At 39.6% G+C, this 22624-nt stretch overlaps 1 protein-coding gene across 5 annotated transcripts in view; it reads right to left on the reverse strand.

Annotated features, from left to right (window-relative positions):
* Positions 1-20308, reverse strand: part of LOC111874434 (SH2B adapter protein 1) — a 31811-nt gene extending 11503 nt beyond the window's left edge. For 3 of the 5 annotated variants that reach the window (XR_002844562.2, XR_004514109.1, XM_023869944.2), the window contains exons 1-6: positions 19211-20308; positions 17540-17641; positions 17345-17457; positions 12766-13010; positions 9621-9817; positions 9078-9332 (exon numbers count right to left, since the gene is read on the reverse strand). Coding sequence is in view for 3 of the 5 variants with exons in the window: in XM_023869944.2 (XP_023725712.1) it covers positions 9078-9332; positions 9621-9817; positions 12766-13010; positions 17345-17457; positions 17540-17641; positions 19211-19873 (1575 nt within the window). In the remaining 2 variants the exon portion in view is untranslated. Of the gene's footprint in view, positions 1-5250; positions 5685-9077; positions 9333-9620; positions 9818-12765; positions 13011-17344; positions 17458-17539; positions 17642-19210 lie in introns of those variants that run through there. The other 2 variants (XM_033755449.1, XM_023869945.2) reach the window with 2 other exon arrangements.
* Positions 20309-22624: the final 2316 nt, after the last annotated feature.

A 22624-nucleotide genomic window follows, 5' to 3' on the forward strand; every position in this document is an offset into this window, starting at 1 on the left:
ACTAATACCAACCGGTTCTGGAAACTCAATCATTTTCCTGTGGAAATGGTTTAACATGGATTCTCCAGCAGTTTATGTGCATCTCTAAACTGATTTTGGATATGTTAGATTTGTAGCAAAAAAAAAAAAGCCTTGTAGTAAAAATTGGATGTTCCCTACAATAGGCTACACAGTTTATCATTAAATCGATTTTAAGTGTGCATGGCAATTCTTGAGGGGGGGGACCTACATCCTACAACTATATGATAAATATATATTACATGAAGAATTAATATTTCTGGTAGCAGTTTGTATACCAGATATATTATGCATTAGATATTTAACATTTGGTAACATGCTAATTTGTAAAGTTGGGGATTATCAGCAGCCCAATGAACTCCCCAAGCTGAATGATCACACCATATTTGTTGTCAGCAACTGCTTATTCACTATATTCCCATGCACTCTTTTTTGTCTAGAGGCGTTTTGTTCTGTGTGGGTGTAAGGCTGGGTTAAGAATGTTTGAAAACAGGGTTCTGAGGTGAATGTGTGATCTAGGAGAGAGGAAGAGATAGAATGGAGAAAACTGCATAATGAAGAGTTTAATCATTTCTGATCTTCACAAAATACAGCTAGGGTGGAGGATGATGAAATGGGGGAGAGATGCTCAACACACTGGGGAAATTAAAAATGCATTATAAAATTTCAGTTGGAAAATGTTGAAAGATCGCTTGGGAAACCTAGGCATAGATGGGAGAATATTAAAATATACCTTACAGAAAAAGGGCATGAGGACTGGACTGGGTCCATTTGGCTCAGGACGGGGTCCAGTGGTAGAATCTAGTGAACATGCTTATGAACCTTCAGATGAAGAAAAGACAGGGGATTTCTTAATGAACTGAGAAACTAATAGCTTCTCAACAAGGACACTGTTTGATGACTGGGTTAGTTGTGGACATGTTCCTATTTGGTGGATATTCTTACTTAAAGGCTGACAGGTTTCAAAGTATCATTTTAGGTTAAAATTCCATTAAAATCTGTTGGATGAGCATGAGTGTTACGTGAGAGGTGATAGATGGCTAATAGGTGACTTTCAGCCATGGATAAATGTAAACAATCTTGATAGATGTATTGCTATGATATTTGCCAAGTGACATCAGATAACTTTTACAATGCAGCATGCTTATACCATATAAGTCAGCTGAAGTGGTAAGGCTTCTGAGTTTTATTTCGGAGGTGCTAAGTTTAAACTTTGGCCAGGACATCAACTATTCTGACTGCAGTTCATGTGGGCTTTCTCAGTCTCTCCAGGTAAATACCAAGATACCCAAAGTTAGGTCATGACTGCTCCCTTGCACATTATTTCCTATTTATTATCACTGAATCATTCAACATTATACAGTCCAACTTACTGATCATGTTATTAAATAAGCTACAAATATGATAGCACAAGCATGTATTTCAGAGTGGCAAATATTCAGAACAACTACTTAAACCTACTATACTATTTTTTCAATCAAATTTCATTGGTCATATTTAGACTGGAAAAAGAGTGAATACTTCCTCCTGTAACATAAAATACGAGGGTTGGAACATTAATGGTTGCAACTATTTATTTACAACTGATACAAAATAGATGCACGTTTTGAAGTTTTACTGTCCTTCAATGTAGTCACCAGCATTGTGTACAACCCACTGCCAGCAATGTGGAAGTCGTACGATACTTTCAGCAGCGCCTGTTGTGTTGATAGTTCAAATGGAGCAGTCTACTGCCTTAATATCTCTGGAACAGTTCTGAAGCGAATGCCACGAAGTGGTTCCTTCAACTTAGGAATCAAATCGAAGTCACAAGGGCTTAAGTCCGGGGAGTATGGTGGATGGTACAGCACGTCCCAACCCCACTGATCGAACAAATCAGACACATCTTGCGCTTCATGCGGCCGAGCATTGTCCTGCAAAATGATGGGTGGGTTCTGCAGAAAGTGTTGCCGCTTCTTTCTCAAAGCTGGTCACAGGTTGTATTCCAAAAATGAACAGTAATACTGTGTACTGACAGTCTGCTGTCGGGGAACGGTATGCGTTAGGATAACACCATCACAGTCGTACACAAGAATTATCATAACTTTCACACTGCTGGGATTCTGACAAACTTTTGAGTTTCGTGATGACCCATAATGATGTCATTTGTCCGACTGGCATTTCATTTGTGGCCCATACGACTTGGCCTATGTCTCATCCAGCGTAATGATATGGCATAAGGAAGCCTCTCCTTCACGCTTGTTCCTGTTTCGAAAACATTGTGACAACACTACAGTAGACTGCCAGCTAACATGAGGCTCTGTTTTTCTCGTCACTGCGCATGCGCGTGATGTCGGAAAGGAGAGTCCATGTGCTCTTAGGTAAGGCAGATATGTAACTAACGTGTGGTATAAGCGACATTATTTGGTTCTGTTGCATGGTGTCTCTACAGCAGTGTTGCCACTATTAAAGTTCCAACCCTCCTATTTTAAAGTTTAAACTGTATTGGCCACGCAGAATAGTGTAGCCTAAAAAACAGGATATAAATGTTGCATTTTAAGGGTTATAAAAACTGAAGCTTTCTTCTCCCCTGAATTATCAAAGGTTACCTTTCAAAGCAACTCCTTTCACAAAGCACGCAGAGTCAAGTTTCAGTACTTTCAGCATATTAGTCAAAGAAGACAATTACATGCTATCTTCAATATCTATTTCCACAGTTATGAATGACAGTGCTACAACATTATGTAGCCAGAAATAGACAGCTTGCTGAACCTGTACAGTCAGTGAAACAGAATGGGCCACAACCCAATCCTTCATTTCATTTCAAGAACATATGGCATTAGCACCACTACAGCACACACACTACCTGACAGAAGTTTCCTGCAGTTATTAATGCATGTCACATAAGCAGCTGTAAATCATGTGACATTTAAGTTAGGTTAAGCTAATGATAAGTCAGAAGAGCAGTGGACAAAACATGAAATCCAAACATGTTTGAAGTCCAGAACTGAGGACATTTTCATCTACGTATAATAAAATTCAGATAATATCATGTAATTTAACAATGCTGTATCCACTGCAAAAAAAAATTAAGTCTCAGACTATTTATAACTAACCTTAAAAAGGCATTATATTAAAGATAAGGGACGAAAATCCTTTCTATTTTTAAGACATTTCAGCATTTTTCTAGGTCTCTACCTTTTAAATAATTACGAGTAAAACCTCACATTTTCAAAGTTAGTGACACATGTTTTTAGGTTCACTGATCATATAATCTTTCCCTTAGGGCCATTCTCTTTTATCCATTTCCTTAAACATCCTGCCAACATTATTTTGTAAAGTTGGTTGAGGCACTATGCTAGAAGCCGGAAGGTCGCGGGTTCAAGTCCCGATGAGGTCATTGGATTTTTTCAATTGACCTAAACCTTCCAGCCACACTATGGCCCTAGGGTCGATTCAGCCTCTAACAGAAATGAGTAGCAGGAATTAATTAAATAATTTTCCTGGGGAGTAAAGCACGGCCGGCGCGTAAGGCTGACAACCTTACCACCACCTATGAGCTAATGGTCTAGCTAATGTGGGACCCTCAACGTCTCACAACCCTATGGGCCTTCATGGCCCTTTACAGGGATAGCTTTACTTTACTTCACTTACATCATCTACTTTGCTGGCACTTCATATCAGAACTACAACCTATAAAACACCCTCAAATTTGCAACTGTAAACTAGCTTGCTTCTTCTGTCAGCTTCATCCAGCATATATCTGTCACAGAGTTCTCAAACTCTCTGATACCATGACTCCTGGCCCATAGGGTTGTGAGAAGTTGAGGCTCTCACATTTTCTAGACAATTGGCTCACAGATGATGGTGAGGTTGTCAGCCTTATGCACTGGCCACTCTTTCCCCCTGGGGATATTCCTGGTACTCATTTCTCTTAGATTCTGAGTTGACCCCAGGGCCATAGTGTGGCTGGAAGGATTAGGTCAACTGAAAAAGAATCCAATGACCTCCTCAGGATTTGATCCCATGACCTTCCGGTTTGTAGCACAGTGCCTCAACCAACTATGCTACCGCGTACCTCCTCCAAGCAAACTGTTCAAGTAATTAAATGCAGATATGAGGTATCTAGCAGGGTCTGTACAGGTTTACACTTATGCAGTAACTTTCCAGTTCACAATGGGCTAAAGGAAGGTTAAACTTTACTCCACTGATTGTTAAATTTAATCTGGAATATGTCATTAACCGGTCCATGAGATTCAAGGAATGGATTGGACTAGAATGGCATACACCAGCTCATTTTTTATCCCAATGATATTGATTTATTAGGCTAGAATAAAAAACTATAAATATTTTGGCCATTCAAAAATGATTGAGACTAACCTGATTAAAATACAATGATGCATAGCAGAAATGTGGCAGTTTCAGGAATGGTTGACATAGTCTCCCTGTAGTTCTACGCATCGACACCATTGTTGTGGAAGTATCACGATGGCCTCCTGGAACCAGTCTTTTGGCATGGTGCGACACCACTGTTGGACAGCCCCTTGCAGGGCATCTGCATTGGTGAATGTCTTGCCTCTTAAAGGCTCCTTAACTTTGTTGAAGAGAGCATAATCTGAGGGGGCTAAATTTGGAGAGCAAGGTGGATGTGGGTGGACCGTGTACTCAAGATCATCCAGTTGAGCCCCTGTCTGTTTGGATGAGTGCGAGCAAGCATTGTTGTGCAACAAGAACACTTTCTTGGCCCGTCTGTCCTTCCTCTGCTGCTGGATTCTGCAGCAGAGGCGTGTCACAATGTCACAGTAGGTGTTGCTGTTCACTGTCGCACCTTGAGGAAGCCAGTCGATGAGCAGGATTCCTTGTGTGTCCCAAAAGACCGATGCTGTTTTCCACATGTCAGTGATGGTCAAGTCTTTTTTGGACAAGGACTGTCATAATGTCCTCAATGCATGGTCTGCTGCTTCTCCTAAGGTATGGCATAGCTGAACCATGTCTCATCACCAGTCACCAGACGAACAAAAAATTTCGCTGGATTGGCATCATTAAGTGCAAGCAGCTTCTTGCAGCTGTCAATCCAGGCCTGCTCCTGCTGCTGAGTCAGGTTGTGGGGAACCCACTGTGAACACAGCTTCCTCATTTTCAAATCATCTCCAATAATCAAACGAAGTGACGCTAGACACAAACTTGTCTCTGCCTGCAATTGCTCTGAAGTCACACACCTGCTTTGCATGATCAGATTGGAAATTTGCTGGATCATGTCTGAAGTGCGACATTCTTGGACGTCCAGTGCTTACTCGCTTCTCTGCACTTTCATTCCCATCCTTGAAGTTTTGAATCCATTGAAACATAGTTGCACAGCTAGGGGCAGCATCTTTACACACTGCTGTTAGACAACGATAAATGTCACCCAGAGGGATGCCTTCTTTCCACAAAAACAACGCCCTCCAGCATTGCCCCTGATAATCATCTCCCATTGTGTCCACACATGACTCAGCACTATTTGAAACAACTGCTTGTTATGTGGTGCTGTTTGCACTGTGCCCTGCCATCTGTTGGCATTCTGTACAATTACATATACTCTACCAATTACCATCATCAGCTAAAAAATTCTTCCCACCACTTCTGCATAACGCCCTTTGTTTCAATCATTTTGGAATGGCCAATAATGGAGAAATTCCTCTACAGATCTGTAAAGTAATTAGTCTAGAATTAGATACGGTAAAGGAAAAGCTATCTCTGTAACAGGGTGTGAAGGCCCATAGGGTTGTGAGACACTGAGGCTCCCACATTTTCTCTAGGCAATTCGCTCACAGATGGTGGTGAGGTTGTCAGCCTTACGTGCCAGCAGCCCTTTTACCCCCAGGAAGATTCCTGGTATTCATTTGTTAGAGGCTGAGTTGACCCCAGGGCCATAGTGCAGCTGCAGTCAATTGAAAAATCCAATGGCCTCATAGGGAATCAAACCTGCAACCTTCCAGCTTGGAGCACAGTGCCTCAACAAACCTCACTACTGTGTGCCCCAGTCTAGAATTAAATGACAGAACTAAATATATGACCACTATATGAAACGAAATTCAGCATCAAAGTCATAACTGCAGCACAGTAAACCATACTAAACTTTTAAGAAATGTATGTGAGAACGTCATAAATAAAGAGAAATAAAGGGCTTGATAAAACTGGGAGAATACATTTTGGAAATGCTTGTCATCATAGAGTTTAAAAGCTCCTGTAAGGTGGGACTACCTCAGGATAATGCCCATTTGTGTGCTTTAGTACTAGAAGTGTTGATCCTTCAAGTTCTGCTACTACACTATCAGTTTACTATTCTGTCTTCCTAAAAGAATGAGCTCATAAAAACGAAATATATGTAAATAGCCATTATCAAGAAGAGCAGTATGTACAGGGGATGGACAAAAATATGGAAACAGCTCGTGAATGCTTGAATTGAAGTGTTTATTTTAGTGACGTTTGTAGGTGACGCTGTAACATCTGCCCAATATCACTATCTGTACAACCTCGGCAATATGTTGCAAGCTTCATTTGTTGTGGTGACAGTGTTCTGTGCTGTTTTTAGTGCATCATGTCAGAGCTAACAGAATTCGAACATGGCCAAATTGTTGGGGCCTGTATGGTGGGTGCTTCCGTAACCAAGGTAGCTGAAGTTTTTGGTGTTTCACGAGGCACAGTACCCAAGATTATGACCGCATGCAGGAGCGCTGGAAAAACCGCATCTGATAAACACCAGTGTGGATGGAAATGTGTGCTGTGTGATTGAGACAGACGAACATTGCGTAGCATTGTGACGAAAAATAAGAAGACTACAGATGCAAAAGTGACTGCTGAACTGAATGTCACGCTCACAAACCCTGTCAGCACCAAAACAGTAAGAAGGGAACTCCACAAGCAGGGTATTTCTGGACGAGCTGCAATTCCAAAGTCACTCATCAGTGATCACAATGCCACTAAGAGGAGAATGTAGTGCCGAAGTCATAAATCCTCCACTATGGAGCAATGGAAGATGGTGATTTGGTCAGACGAGTCCACCTTTACACTGTTTCCGACTTCTGGCCGAGTTTACGTCTGGAGAACGCCATCCCAAGCTTACGATCCAGATTGTTTGCTGCCAAGAGTGAAAGATGGCGCGGGTTCGATCATGGTATGGGCAGCCATATCGTGGTATTCTGGCGGACTCATCATTACCCTGCAAGGTCACGTCACTGCCAACGACTATATGACCATTTTGGGTGACCAAGTCAATTCCATGGTGCAAACTTGTTTTGCAAAGGTGATGCCATTTACCAAGCTGACAATGCCCGTGTTCACACAGCTCACATAGTCCAGGACTGGTTTTCTGAGCACGAAGATGAAGTGTCACATCTGCCATGGCCCCCATAATCGCCAGATATCAATATTATTGAGCCTTTGTGCTCTGTTTTGGAGAGCAATCTGCATGCGTGCTATCCACCTCCATCATCGTTAACAGAACTTGCCAATGTTTTTCAGGAAGAATGGTACAAGATTCCCTTGCAAATCATACAGGACCTCTATTTATCCATTTCACGGAGACTGCAAGCAGTTCTGCAAGCCAGAGGTTGTCCTACATCATATTAGTCACAGTAATGTGTTTTTTGTTGGGTGTTTCCATATTTTTGTCCATCCCCTGCATCAGACCCCTTGTTCTTCATGCTATCATGAAGGTAGCTACTTCTTCAGCTCTATTTTAACTTGAATTTACTAAAAGAGAATAACATTACAAGATGTGTAGAATTAATTGCCTACTTTCCTTTCATTATAATTTGAGTATCTGGTAAGTAGAAAGAAAACTTTAGTATGTATGCATAACAAAGTCAACAAAACAATATGATTTGGGAGGCATCAGTCTTGGCATTACTGATGGGAGTAATTTATCAAGTACACTGTTCAGATGGCCTCACATGGCACGATATACAAACCAAGTTTCATTAAGATTGGTTTGGGCCTTCAAGTAATATGAAGGTTGAAGAGTAAGCTGAGCAAGATACTTGCTCGCCATATTAGGCCTTAGAGATGGGGGTGATATGCTCCTCCACAATGTCGGTTGACTTTTAACAGACTACATAGTGTTATATCACAGAAAATAGCACTCTTTATAACCACCGCTGTGAGGACCTCAAATTCTACAATACTGAGGTTATTACCTCCATATTCTGAGAGGCTTCAGTGTTGGTATTACTGATGGGAAGGATCTAAGATGTATGCTTTTTATATACCCTCAGGTGGCATGACACAAGTTTCATGGTATTACCTCAACAATTTGACAGGCTGTGTTGGTATTACAAAAGAGAGAGATTTATGATGTATGCTGTTGCGATGGATTCATGTGGCAAGATATACATACCAAGTTTCATGAAAACTGTTACAGGCATTCAAGCATTATTAAGGTTTTGCCTTAGCAATTTGAATGGCTGCAATGTTGGTATTACTTATGGAATGGTTTTATGAATTGCACTATTGAGATGGGTTCAAATGGTATGACATACATAGTGTTCCATGAATATTGGTACAGGCCTTCAAGCAACAGTAACATTTTGCTTCAGCATTGTGAAAGGCTGTGATGCTGATATTACTGATTGAAGGATTTTATGAATCATGCCACTGAGATGGGCTCAGGTGGCATGATATATGTACAAGTACCATGATGATCGGTCCAGGCATTCAAGTAACATTATGGTCATTACTGCAACAATCTGAGAGGCTGTAATGTTGATATTATTAATAGAAGTGATTTATAAAGTAAGCTGTTGAGCTGGCTTCATATGGCATGATACACATACCAAGTTTCATGAAGACTGGTACATGCATTCAAGCAATACTATGGTTTTGCCTCAGAAATGTGAGGGGCTGTAATGTTGGTATTACTGATGGATCGATTTTACGAATCAGGCCGTTGAGATGGGCTCAGATACCATGATATACATACACACACACACAGACAGCAAGGTCATCTCATAAGCCTAGGTTTATTTCTTTCAAAATAAGGAAAGGAAGCTAAAAGTTAAAGTAATTACAAGTAACTTCAAAGCTAAAGTTAAGGTTCTCACCTCTCGAGGTTCAGGTGGGACTGGTGGCCTTCTTGTCTCGGCACCTGTTGGCTGTCCACTTGCAGAACTTCCTCGTCCGCCCGTTGGTGGCATAACGGCTGCCACCACAAACTCAGTCAAAGTCACATCTGCAGTTCCTCCAGATTCCAGTGGAATGGGGTGCTGACGAAAGTGTTCCAACATGTCAAAAATTGTTGGAAACCACAGATGCTGCACTCTACACTGGCCCTGGTCGTTCAGTGTCATTCGAAGGTGCTGCAAGAAACATCTCATTAATAGTAGAAGTTTTAGCACTGTTCCCATGTAGGAAAATAGAAAGATAGGTCAATATTGATGGTATGGCAATATTAAAATTAAAAAGCTACGCCTTCAGCGGTAATGAACGAGTCATTCACATGTTATTTATTTATTATGTATTACTAATACAATTTTCAGTTAAAATAACCACAAGTTTACAGAATGTAAATAAATTTCAGAAATGTGAGCACAGTAATAAGCAGCTACTGAATATGAATAAGTTATGCATTGTAAAACATCACTCACTTTTGCTCTCCCTTGGAAATTAAAAGTGAGCACAAATTCGCCCTTCCGTGTCTCACTTTGCCGCACAAGGAATACACCATGGCCTGTTGCTCCTTCATGCAGGACCAGCTGAGCAGCATCTGAACGAGGCAGGGTTCCATGAAACCATGGGTACTCACGTAATGAGGTTGAGAGATCTAGTTCTGGCTCTGCAACAACTGTCGATGGAATGTGAGGTTAATTAATAACATTTCTGAATAGTGCATAGACTGTCTAGGGTTATACACATAATCGGTTCATTTTAATAATACAACATTACTAATAGATCCCAGAATGAAATGTCATTGCAATAAACATCAGCAGTTATACATTATAGTATTATTTTGTTACAGCGAGAAGTGGTGAAAGCATACATACATTGTAGTTCTGCCATGTAAATAAGAAAAAACTATAATGATGTAAATACCATATTTGTAAGAAGGAACTTCATTAAGCGCATCAATTTCAATGCAACCATGGTGTTATGATATGCTGCCCTAGCTTACTCCCCCTTGGAACAGAATACTTCAGCACATTCACCACAAAAGCACATAATTCCTTTTAAAAGACTCAAGATAGGGGGATACACCACACAAAACTATAAACATTCTATTCTAATATTATATTTGTGCATCCTGTTGCAGTCATTGGACACTAGATATATTTGAATGTATGTGACACAGTCTTGTAAATGCAACACTAAATAAATTATTGGTTAACACCATATAATCTATGTTTCATACATATTTTACACATTTTGGCCATATGAGGCCACCATCAGGAATATATGTTCATCAAACTGCTACACTGCACTGTGCATAAGATGTAAATGTAAAGTCTAACAGTTTCTTTTCATGGTCACTGCCTAGCAACAGTTCTGCATAACACAATATGAAAATACTGTCATGTGTACGAGTGTGACTATAGACGAGGTATGGATTGATAATTGGATTTACTGCACACTTATACAACTCGTTACTACACTTCAGAAATCATTATCATACACGGACTAGTGTTCTCAGTCTGTTAACAGTCCCTACTAGCCATTCATTGGTAGTGGCCCCAAACGGCAGACATTTCCCTTAGTCAGGGTACCTAAATTATCTCCGTGCCTCAGCTTCTAACAGCAACAGCTTGCAAGGACTGAATTGCAGCAGTCCTCTAACTGACTGCTCAGTCAAATCACTTCACTCCACTATACTCAACTACACTGCACTCACTCACCTGAAATTGGTGGGTCAAGTCATATAGCCTCTGTGCAGACCCACAGAGAACACCACTTGCAACCCTTCTTCTTCTTCTGTTGTGTGACATCATCACTGATATAACACATTCCCCTGTTGCATTTGTATGGGCCATTACCGAACAATGAGTGTATACGTCACAATGCACATAAACTCCGATAATTGGTCTTTAAAATGATTTTTGTTTCATAATTTTATAATAAAACGTGGTTGATACATTGTATTTTAAAGAAGGATGAAATACTTCTAAACTAAATCATAAGAATAACAAATTTAAAAGTCAGGGGATGGTTAATACTCCCCTACTGATGAGACAACAGGCAAGAACATGTGCACATAACTGATTAACAACACAAGACTTGTGGATCTATAAGTATGCTTTCTGAGTTCTGCCCAGAACTCCTTGTTAAGTTACTACGCTCATATTCAACATATGTATATGATGTAAATACAGGGTTACTTATAATGATTTGGGTGATAAGAAATTATCGTATTTTCTAGACGGTTACAGATACAAACATGAAAAAATTGAAAACAGCACGGAAACTCATACAGTTTATGTAGAGATGTTCAACATGTGCTCCATTAGTCCCTCTGCACATGTCAAAGTAATATTCGAATTGTTCCCACATATGCCACAACTGTGACTTATCAGTGATGGCTATGGACTGTGAAATTTGCTGTAATTTTAGTGCATATTAATGCAGTGTAGTAATTTTAATATTGAAATTTGCTGTGATTTTAGCACATATTAATGCAGTGTAGCAGTTTTAATACACGTAGGGCAGTCAAAAAGTTCCCAGAATTCCCTTGCAGACAGAGAATGAGCGATAAGATAGCACACACACTGTTGTGGTGGGAAGCTCAGCATGTCTGCTTGTAGGCACAACAGGTCTGGACACAGGTTTCAGTGTGCAGTGTTGTTACTGTTCCGTTTGAATTAGACATGAGTGTTGGTCATTCGGCACAATGTTGCAGTTCGAACAGTATGTGAACATCAAGTTCATGTGCAAATTGGGAAAATCTGCATCAGAGACGCTATCAGCCCTGCAGCAAGTTTACAGTGACACTGCACGAAAGAAATCCGCAGTTTACGGCTGGTTTTCCAGGGTTAAGAATGGGCAGGAGACGTTAGAGGATGACCAGCACAGCGGGAGACCTTCGACAGCCAGAACCTAAGAAATGATTGGAAAAGTGAGACAACTGATTCGATGTGATCAAAGAATGACCATCGCGGTGTTGGAGCAAGAAGTTGGTACTGTTACCGGCCATTTCTACGTGCAAGTTTTGCAGAGGTTGCGCGATGTGGTTCGGAGGAAGCGGCGCAACAAGTGGCAGGGACAGTGGTTTCTGCATCACCGTAACGCACCGAGCCACACATCGCTTGTTGTGCAGCAATTCCTCACTGAGAAACACATTCCTGTCATCACTCAACCACCATACTCTTCGGATCTCACTCTGAGTGACTTCTGGTTGTTCCCTACTCTGAAAATGGGCCTCAAGGGGACATGTTTTGCAACCATGAAGGACATCAAATCAAATGCGATGGATGAGCTCCAGAAGATTCCAAGAGAGGCCTTCCACCGCTGCTTCCAACAATGGCAGGATCGATAGAGCAAGTGTGTGCGCGTGCAAGGGCCCTACTTTGAAGGTGATTAGGTAAGCATTGCCGTATGTCCTACCATTAGAGTGCTATACTACCATTCCGGGTACTTTTTGACTACCCCTCGCATTAAGACACCCGAAGATGGCCATCTAGGGCCTAAACATGAGTTAAAAGTGTAAGTGGAAGAAAAACGAGCAATTTGTTGCATTACTGACAGAATGTGTAATACACAGATGTCAGAAATGATCTGTCTAGGACATGAGACATAACTTCTAACCTTGTTCCAATTCAGGATGGGATGTGCACAGCTCAAAATTGCTGTTGCTTGATAACCTGAGCCCTGGTGTGTCACTGCCAGCAGCTCGAGATCCTGCAGTTCCCTGCAGTCTTGGTGGAAGTTCTGGCGGATGTTCCAGGCCTACAGCACCTACTTCACTACCTGCCTCTGAGGATTTGTTTGCCCCTCGTTCTACAGGGCCTCGCAGCCTATCACCCTCACTTCCTCCTGCCAGTAAACTCCTACTGCAACAGTAACATTAGCACAAAGCACTTCTTACAGGTGCAGCCTCACAAGCAGACATGCCTACACCATAACTACTGCTATATTGCAGGTAAATATCTTAGAATAATGTGTTTGATCAAACACTTTCCAACATGCTTTGTAAATAAAGTGCTCTGTCATTTATAAAACATTGCTAAAATATTCAGTCCTCAAAATATAACATGGAGACAGCTTCGCTTCAGACAGACAATTACCAAGGCTTTATTTATTTTTGCATATCAGTTCACCAAAAGCTTAAACCTCTGTCTCCAATCTATATTCAAGTGAAATGTTATGAAATTTATATACAAACTAGATGTTCTGGAAAGAACTGGTTCCTACTTTCCTTTGAAAAGACATGGACTTCATATAAAACAACACATCCAAGAATTCTTTGTTGCCACAGGAATGTATTTACTAAACCACTGCCTAGTACCGATAGGAAGATACAGAGACAGACTGACAGACTCTCCTTTGACAGTATAGAAAAGGGCACCTCCAACAATTCTTCTGTTGTTGCATGTATTTGTTGCCATGGGAACCTGTCTACTGAGCCACTGCCTACCAACAATAAGCAGGGATCCAAATACAGACACACAAACTGATGAGAGTGATTTATGAAGTACACCACTGAGATGGGTTCAGGTACCAAGGAATACATATCTAGTTTCATAAAGATTGGTTCAGGTAATCAAAAATTAACAGGGGGGGGGGAGAACATTCGCAGACACACCGACAGCTTGGAGATTACCTAAACTTACTTTAGGAAAATACGCTAAAACGGCTCATGATAGATCTGTATATTACAAAAAAACATATCCATGGCCACAAATTCAATATCAAGGATACTTACTTTTGATTATATTTAATAAATACAGAAACATTTGACCTTATGTACAGCAGCATTTGCAATGGACCAATATGGAAATCATAATCACATGACTACTTGCAGTAATTTACTCACATCCATACAGTAGTTTCAAAGAACAAATGCGAATGCAGAATCCTTTACAAGGATTTGTTCCTTTTACACACATGCACAGAGAATATCTGTATATTCATAGTAAATTCAGTTTATTATTGCCTACATCTGGACCACATTTATCAGAGTTTACCACTGAACAAGTTACTTCACAAAGACAATTTACAGAATGTTCATAAAGCAAGTAATTATAATACGTGGGTTACTTCAAAAGTCATGGCAACATAATTTTGCTGAAATTTCGAAAGCTCCGCCTGGAATTTCCAAATTTGCCACTGAGAGACAGCAACGTCTGATTTCTAATGATGCCGCTAGATGATGTGGAAGTCCAAGGACAATGAAGTGAGTCCAGTGCGAAGTCAGTGTGATCATAACCTTCATCGAAAATGAACGCTAGCCGGCTGAAACAGTGCTGTTACATGAAAATAGCAGTGCTTCTCGGCAGAAATGCGACTGAATGTCACTCAGAGCATGTGGAAGCTCTGGGTGATCCGTGTTCTACCATACAGAACTGCTGCAAGGTGGATGGAAGCATTCGAACGTGGAAGAGAAGCAAGTGCTGACTTACAACATAGTGGACGCCCTGTGTCCGTTCGTACCAATGTTTCTCGTGCCGTGATCATCCAATGCATGGAGGAAGATAGGGGCTGGTCTCTGAAGGAGTTAGAGACACATACAGGGATTCACCAGGCAACTGTGCATTGAATTTTTTATTCCTTAATCACAATTTAATTTTCGAGGATTAAAGAATGAAAAAGCAGTCATTCTGTAATGTGCAATTTTTCTTGCCTACTATACCTATGCCCCTTCACGTCTACCTGATCTGGAAAAGCCAATTGGAGGGGTACATCATGCCCTTTCATAAGTATGAGGGTCGTACTGAAAGTCATGAGCAACAATTTTTTGTAAAATAACATGCTTTATTACTGACAAACCAAATACACCACCTCAATCTACAGACCTTTCATTATTTTTCCATATAATCGCCACTTCTTTGTACACATTTCTCTCAGCGTTCTGGGAGTTTGAAAATTCCCCTTCTGTAAAATTCTGTTCCAGCCATCCGAAGACACTGACGCACTGCTTTCTGAATTGCCTCCCTTGTCTCAAAACGTTGTCCACGCAGCTGATCCTTCACAAATCAGAAGAGATGGTAGTCGGAGGGTGCCAGGTCAGGGCTATAGGAGGGGTGTGGAAGAACTTCCCACCCCATCTTTGCAATTGCTTCCAATGTGAGGCGAGCGGTGTGGGGGCGAGCATTGTCATGCAGGATGATGATGATCGCGCAATGCACGATGGAGCTTGTGCGTCTGGACATAACGAGCAGCACTGATGGTGTGCCCAGGTTCCAGGAATTCGGCCAGAATAAACCCCTCTGCATCCCAGAAGACTGTGCCCATCACCTTTGCAGCTGATGGCACTGTCTTTGCCTTCTTTTTTGATGGAGAATGCAAATGGTGCCATTCCATACTCTGCCGTTTCATTTCAGACTTGAAATGGTGAAACCAGCTTTCGTCACCTGTCACAATACAGAGCAAAAAATCATCGCCTTGATGTTGATATCTCTGCAGCAGTTCTGAGGTGATGGCTTTTNGACAGCACGCTGGCGAAACGACATATCATTGTTGGCCATTTTGTTAGGAGTGATACTGGTCACGTGATGCAAGCTACTGACGTCAGAAGACACTCAAGGTTAACACAACAGCTGCTTCCACCTACCACTGTACTCTCTTTCATCTGCTGTTCCCAGGTTGCATGCAAAAAAAAAGTTGCTCATGACTTTCAGTTTGACCTACGTATATTTTGAACTTTCTTCACTGTAACGTGTTTGCCCCTCCCAAAAATTAGTTGCCATTACCTTTGAAGTAACCCACATATAAGCTATCCTTGTAACAGGCCGTAGAGGCCCACAGGGTTGTGAGACATTGAGACTCCCACATTTTCTAGTCTATGGCTCACAGATTGCAGTGAGGTTGTCAGCCTTACATGCCAGCTGCCCTTAACTCCCCAGGAAGATTCCTGGTACTCATTTGTGTTAGATGATAAGTAGACCCCAGGGCCACAGTGTGGTTGGAATGATTAGGTCAATTGAAAAATCCAACGACATCAGGAATCGAACCCAAGATCTTCCAGTTTGAAGTATAGTGCCTCAACCAACTATGCTATCGCGTGGCCCCCCATAGAGTAAACATGTAATTTTAAAGTTTAAACTATAGCCCTCATATGATAGAAGCAAACTGTAAATGACACGTGCAAGCACAATTCATCAAGTCTTTATTTAACATAGTAAAAATCAAATTTCTGAGCTTCAACGTAACTGTCATCTTTTGCAACAGATTGGTCAGTCCAATTTTCTGACTTGCTAGCATCTTTTTTCTACTTACTTCATAGTAATTTTATGAACTGCATTTCAGATCCTGGCCCTATGTTCACTCAAAGAATGTGGTTTTGGTGAGTAACTAACAACACCAAGGATACAGGTCAGGTGACTGAGGTGGCCAAGAAATTGGTTCACTTCAGTTGATTCACTTTCTGGGAATACATTAGTCAAGAACAGTTGCATATCTGCAAAGTTATGATAGGAAGCACCGCCTTGATGCAAGGTGTTACAGATCATGTGAACAACAATGCCAAGCAACTGGTCCACGTCTATAAATCCACTCTCTAAGAAGACATTACTCAAGAACTGTTACACATTTGTAGCATAACAGCAGGAAGCATCAATGCGTTGGATGAAGGCATTATAGGTCAGGTAGACAAGGTGGCCAAGCAACTGGTCCACATCTACAGATCCATTTTATACAATGATGTTTTTTCAAGAATTACTGCAAATTGTAATGTAAGGGCAAGGAGCACCATTTCTTGGAAGACGTTCTTCAAAATATTTCATCATTACATTTCTGGGTTATAGAAAGTTTGCAATAATGCAAGGTAATGTTTCTCAGTGACTACTGGTTCTTAAAGAAAAAGCCCTGAAGGCACCCAACATTTAATTTTGAGGAATCTCTTCCATGCTGTCAGCCTTCCTATGATATTCCTCCACTTCTCAAGCACAGCTGTTATGACAGCTGACTTTACCACTAATGCAGAATGTTGCCATATCAGAAACAATAAAATCTGTATGAATTATGCTTTCATATACCACTAAATTTTCATGAATTTTCCTTCTATATGCTTGCATCATGTGTGATTCTGAGTTACTAAAATTGAAAGGTGTGACATGACTTCATAAATCACATGATCTACAACCCTGCAAGTGTATTTATGTACAGTTTCTCTGTCCTATACATGTAACATTTCTGATAACACAATATGACATCTGTTGCAACTCACCTCCCATCCTGAATTGGATGTATGGTTCTCATGCAGTACTTGATGGTTGCCAGCCATGATCGCATATCATCTGTGTCATGAGCTTCTATTACGTACTCCATGTTGTTCTCAGCCTGTAAACACAATGTATATGTAACATTTTACATAATTCCATGAGCTATAATGTTGTTAACTTGTCACAATAATAGTGCTCACTTTCAGAACAAAGGTATTTTCATGGTCTGGCATTTCCAAGGCTGTAGTTTCCCTTGCTTCTGTGATCAGGAAGCAAAACACACCACTTTTTGGTTTCACTGCCTGAAAAAAGAAAATAAATTAATTTACAAGCAAGATCCTAGTTTATAACTGTGATGATATATTGCATGTGACCAAGAACTGTGCTACAGTATAAATCCAAATCCATCCAAATAACAGAAGTAGTGCAAGACCAACTATTTGTACCATATGGTGAATATGAGGACTATGACACTTATATCATCACTGTTAGGAGATCTAGGTTGAGTCTCTGGTTAATATAACAAAAAGTTTTCATTTTAACCTAAATAAATTTTCATGTCAGGTGAGTAAAAATGTCTCAAGCAACATGAGTTATGTAAGAGAGCTAATAAGCACATTCTTGGTTCTTATAAATAGTATCTAAAATTACCTTGACAAGTCCTATTAACTAACTAAAAATATATAAATAATCATCTACTTTAGATCTGCATACATACCAACTATGATTTTTATTTATTTTAACATACAATCTCTTGTTGTTTTATGAATTTATTTATGAATGTATGTATGCTGTGCTTCTTTCTGGACTATACAGCATTACAACCCAAAACATTATATTCTTCAAGACAAACCTATCAGAACAGTTACTTCAAAAAAGCTCAGTAATTGTGTATCATCATAACATAATATTTAACACTGTTTTCTATTATGCAGAAACAAGTGTAAATTACCATTGATCCCCACAAGTCAGGTTCAAAGAATGCCACCATTGACATACCAAATTTCTCAAATTAAATAACAGGATTCCTGTTTCATATTCATATTCATATTTTTATTGGTTCCAGAAATCCACATTTTGCAATACAGCCTCCAGATATAGAACAAGTCAAATTATTTGTATAAAAGTCAACAATACTATAATATTTAACTACATACACAAATTGTGTACATGTCCAACATACCATATAAAACTATATTAAAAATTTAAGACAACATAAATTCCCCAACAGAGTAACCAGTTCAATCCATTGCACATCAATCAACCAATCCATTCTTCCTTCCTCATCAAATCACTGTCATAAGAAAATGTTCCATACACATTAAACATACACTAGTTCAATTTCTATAATTAAAACTAAATACTCCCCTTTCACAAACATACCATCTTTAATTTAACATATATTCCTCTACAGAATAAAATGTATGTTGTACCAAATTTGACTTCATTACTTTTTTAAACTTTCTCATTTTTTCTATCTCCCTAATTTTATTTGGTATTTTATTGTATAATTTTATTCCCATGTTCAGTACTCCTTTCTTATAGGCATTTGTTCTGCAAAAACTGAGTATGGAGATTTAACTTCTGGCGTGTATTGTGATTAAGAACGTTATTTTGTTCTAACTTTTGACTTTCATGTCAACCATTTCATTACAACAAAAGCAGTAAATGATTTAAGGGAGAAGGATAATATTTTGAGCACATGAAACTTAATTATAAGATTAATGAATTCTAATTGTACCTGTACTGTCAAAGTCTAAGTTCTGCCTCTAATGTAAGCTGAATATATGGGAATACAGAGCATCATGACATGGATATTACCAACTTCTAAATGGTCTACTACTTAGAGTGTAATCAAATTTAGCACTCACCTTTGGAGGGGAGTAAAACTCCAACATATAACCACCAACAGTTTTTACCAAGGCTAGCCGACACTTCTCCCACTTTTGTGTGCCATCTATATTCTCACCCATCAAGTAATTAACAATTCCCTCTTTCCTACATTCTACAACAATCTTTGCCAATTTTGTTTTGGAATGTTTGTCATGTTTTGAATGCTTGTCATGATGTGATGACAATTCCATTTCATCTGAATGCTGTTTGTGGAAAAAGACTTTTCCTTTCTTTAGTCCTTTGAATGAAAGTCTACGGAAGAATGGTTTATGATGAGTTTTGGGGGATGGGGAATCTGCTTCATGCTCTGAATAATCACTGAATTCTTCATGACTGTTTGCTCGGAGAGCAGATGGGTTCGTGGTGCCTGCAGTGACATTATTCCCATTCACAATCTTTTCCTTGTGATGATTTGCGAGGTTCTTTTTTGTAAATTCTGCCTCAAAATGATCTACAAAATAGTCAACAAATTTACGGACGAAATCACGATGCGACACCGTGCTCCTGGCATTTTCTGGGAGGTTAGAACTGACATAGGTACAAAATGCTTTAGCAAAGTCAGTAGCTGCAGTTTTTGCATGTCTGTCACAAAACTCTATCCAGTTCAATCGCTCTTCGTTTTCTGGATGAACTCCAGCCATTGTTAAACAGTGTTTCTATTTATTCTTCATTCCACTATGACTACATGACAGCAACGAATACTAAAAACATCTTTAATCAGCTCCTCCCAACTCGTTTTGTTGTCGTGATGCCATTTTCTGCAGTAGAGTCCATTAGAAGGCATTAAGTTAACCAAACTGTAGCTTAAAATATTCAACTGGTTTTTACATAGCAAATATAACTTCTTCGTCATAACAGTCTCCAAAAACAAACTACTTGTTCTATGATGTACACAATTATTGTACAACTAAAACATTGAAAGTCAAACAACCCACTAAAGTATGTTGTAATAAGATTTCACCAATAAGTATTAATTTCATTATTTCCTTGGAGTATATAAATTGTGAAGAGAGGCGTCTCATTTACATAAATAAACTGAGTTTGAGTCATTCGATAGCGTATAAACATCTTCTTTGACTAAATTAGTTCAGTCCTGCCCGGCAAGTTTCTGACGTCATTGCGAATTATTTAGGGGAGCCAACAGCAGGGACGAATTCATGAATATTTGTAGCAATACTTTATATTTTTTTAGTAATGGCTTTACTTCTCCGAGTAAAATGGGAAGGATTCTATCCAGAAGAATTTTATGTTACATACAGGATCTCTTCTAACCTTATATTAACCATAACTGTCTTATTAAGTTCTATGGAAATGTTGGTTATCCTGAATATCCGTTAGCCGCCACACTCAGATTACTTACTTCAAAACGATGGTGCTAAATAACAAAGCAAATCGGAGACATCCTTCGAAGGAAGAGATATTTTATATGGCAAGTTATCCCCGTGGTAAGGGCCCTTTTTGATAGTATAGCTGCTCGTAGAACCTTCTATGGTACCTGAAGTTACATATTGCTTTCACATGAGCGGGAATTCTGAAACCTACCATGGGCTAAGAAATCCAATTGACAAATTCACATCCAATTTCTTTAGGATCTATTGTAATAGTATTCTCATGCGTAGGTCTCCAAAGTGTCACATTTCCTTCAGCTTACATTCTATTATGACAAGTTAACTATTCTGCTCTATTTCCATTGCCATTTATAATTCCATCGAGATTCTTGGATTGTACAAAAGCAACCCAATTCAAACTCCAGCCCTTAGTGTGTCTAAGTCAACCAGAAAGTATCACAGTCTTTGTTCTCAGCTTGTGCTTCACTTTGTGCCTTGCACTTATATAAAATTAAAATAAGTTCTGGTTTAATTATTTTCGAGTGATGTCAAAAGCGGGAATGTTTGACTGCATTTGAAGATGCTAAATGACCATGTAATATTTTAACTTTAAAACAGGAAAAATGTAAAGCTGTCCCTGTTCTTAACTAATTAAACACTACACCATGAAGACATATGGGGGAGCTGATGTGTAGATCCAGGTTTTCCTTACTTCGGCACTGGTTGGCGGTGAGTAATCAGCTTCATGTCCTGACAGCCTGACTACCTCAGAAAGAGCCTCTGGTACCCATTGGATTGGAGGTTGTATGGATCCAAGAGCCGGTCTGGATGACTTGGAGATGAGAAAATTCTTGACCCTGCAGGGACTTGATCTTCGACCCTTCCATCTTCCAGCCTGTAGCCAGCCACTATATTGACTACACTATACCGGCTCCTACCTAGAGCTTATACAGCAGCAAAATTCTATATACACTTGTAACACTGAGGTTAGCTCACAATACTGTCGTTTCAATCCAGGTTAAGTAGTGATTGTGACAGTGAAATGGTCTAAAAATTTAATAGCCCCTCATGAAATCGGTATCCATGAACAAACTCATAAGAGTCTGAGATAGCTGGAGTAACTTTTACAGGCTGCTGCTTGCAAATCAATTGATATTAAACTGGCATGTGTTACTGAGATTTCATATCTTGTTGGTTTGGCAGGATTGAAGGTTAACCTCAGGGAGTAATGCTTGAGAAAGAATTTCTTAAAAATGATCCTCAGGTAATTTCAGATCCAGATTATAGTCTCCAGCAAGTATTTTGACTTGTGGGAAAAGACTAGCCCATTCAGTGTTTTGCATGCCACACTCCACACCCACTGCAAAGCTCATGTGAGTGTACTGGGTTATGACACCTTCCTACTGGATAGTACCACGCTCCACACACTTCACCCTTACTCCCCCTGTGAGACCAATATATTGCTCCACATCATCCATTCTGAAGCAGCAACGACAGATGGAGACTGCAATGAGTGCCGCAACCTTGGAACAGTTTGAACATACAACACATCTAAACCTCTACCGCCAAAACTACACAATAATACTGAGTATCAAAATGTACAATATTTTCAAATTCTATTTCAGAGTTCTGTATCATTTCTCATGGGAAGTTCTGAAACATACTACATTCAGTTACCAAAATTTACTAAACTGTGGTCATGCCTTGTCATCATATGATATTTATATATAGGGATAATTACACTTTTCACATTAAGAAACTTTCATTTGCAAAAAATATGCTGGATATCATGCAGTTATTATTTGATTAGTATTCATCTCTCAATAATTTCTGTATGTAGCATATTGACAACTGACTCAAAGTATGAAGGGTAGCCCTACCACAACAAAACACAAATTCAGGAATCACACAAAATAACCAAGTTACTGCAGAAATATTTTATTACAATACCAATAATTTAAGTTCATCTAAATATACAAACATAATCTAGCTTACTTACTTACTTACTTACTTACTTACTCATGGAGATGAGCCCTTTTTGAGGAACCGCCAATTCAGCAGTTA

The sequence above is a fragment of the Cryptotermes secundus genome, unplaced genomic scaffold (genome assembly GCF_002891405.2).
Source record: "Cryptotermes secundus unplaced genomic scaffold, Csec_1.0 scaffold273, whole genome shotgun sequence".
NCBI classification, from domain to species: domain Eukaryota; kingdom Metazoa; phylum Arthropoda; class Insecta; order Blattodea; family Kalotermitidae; genus Cryptotermes; species Cryptotermes secundus.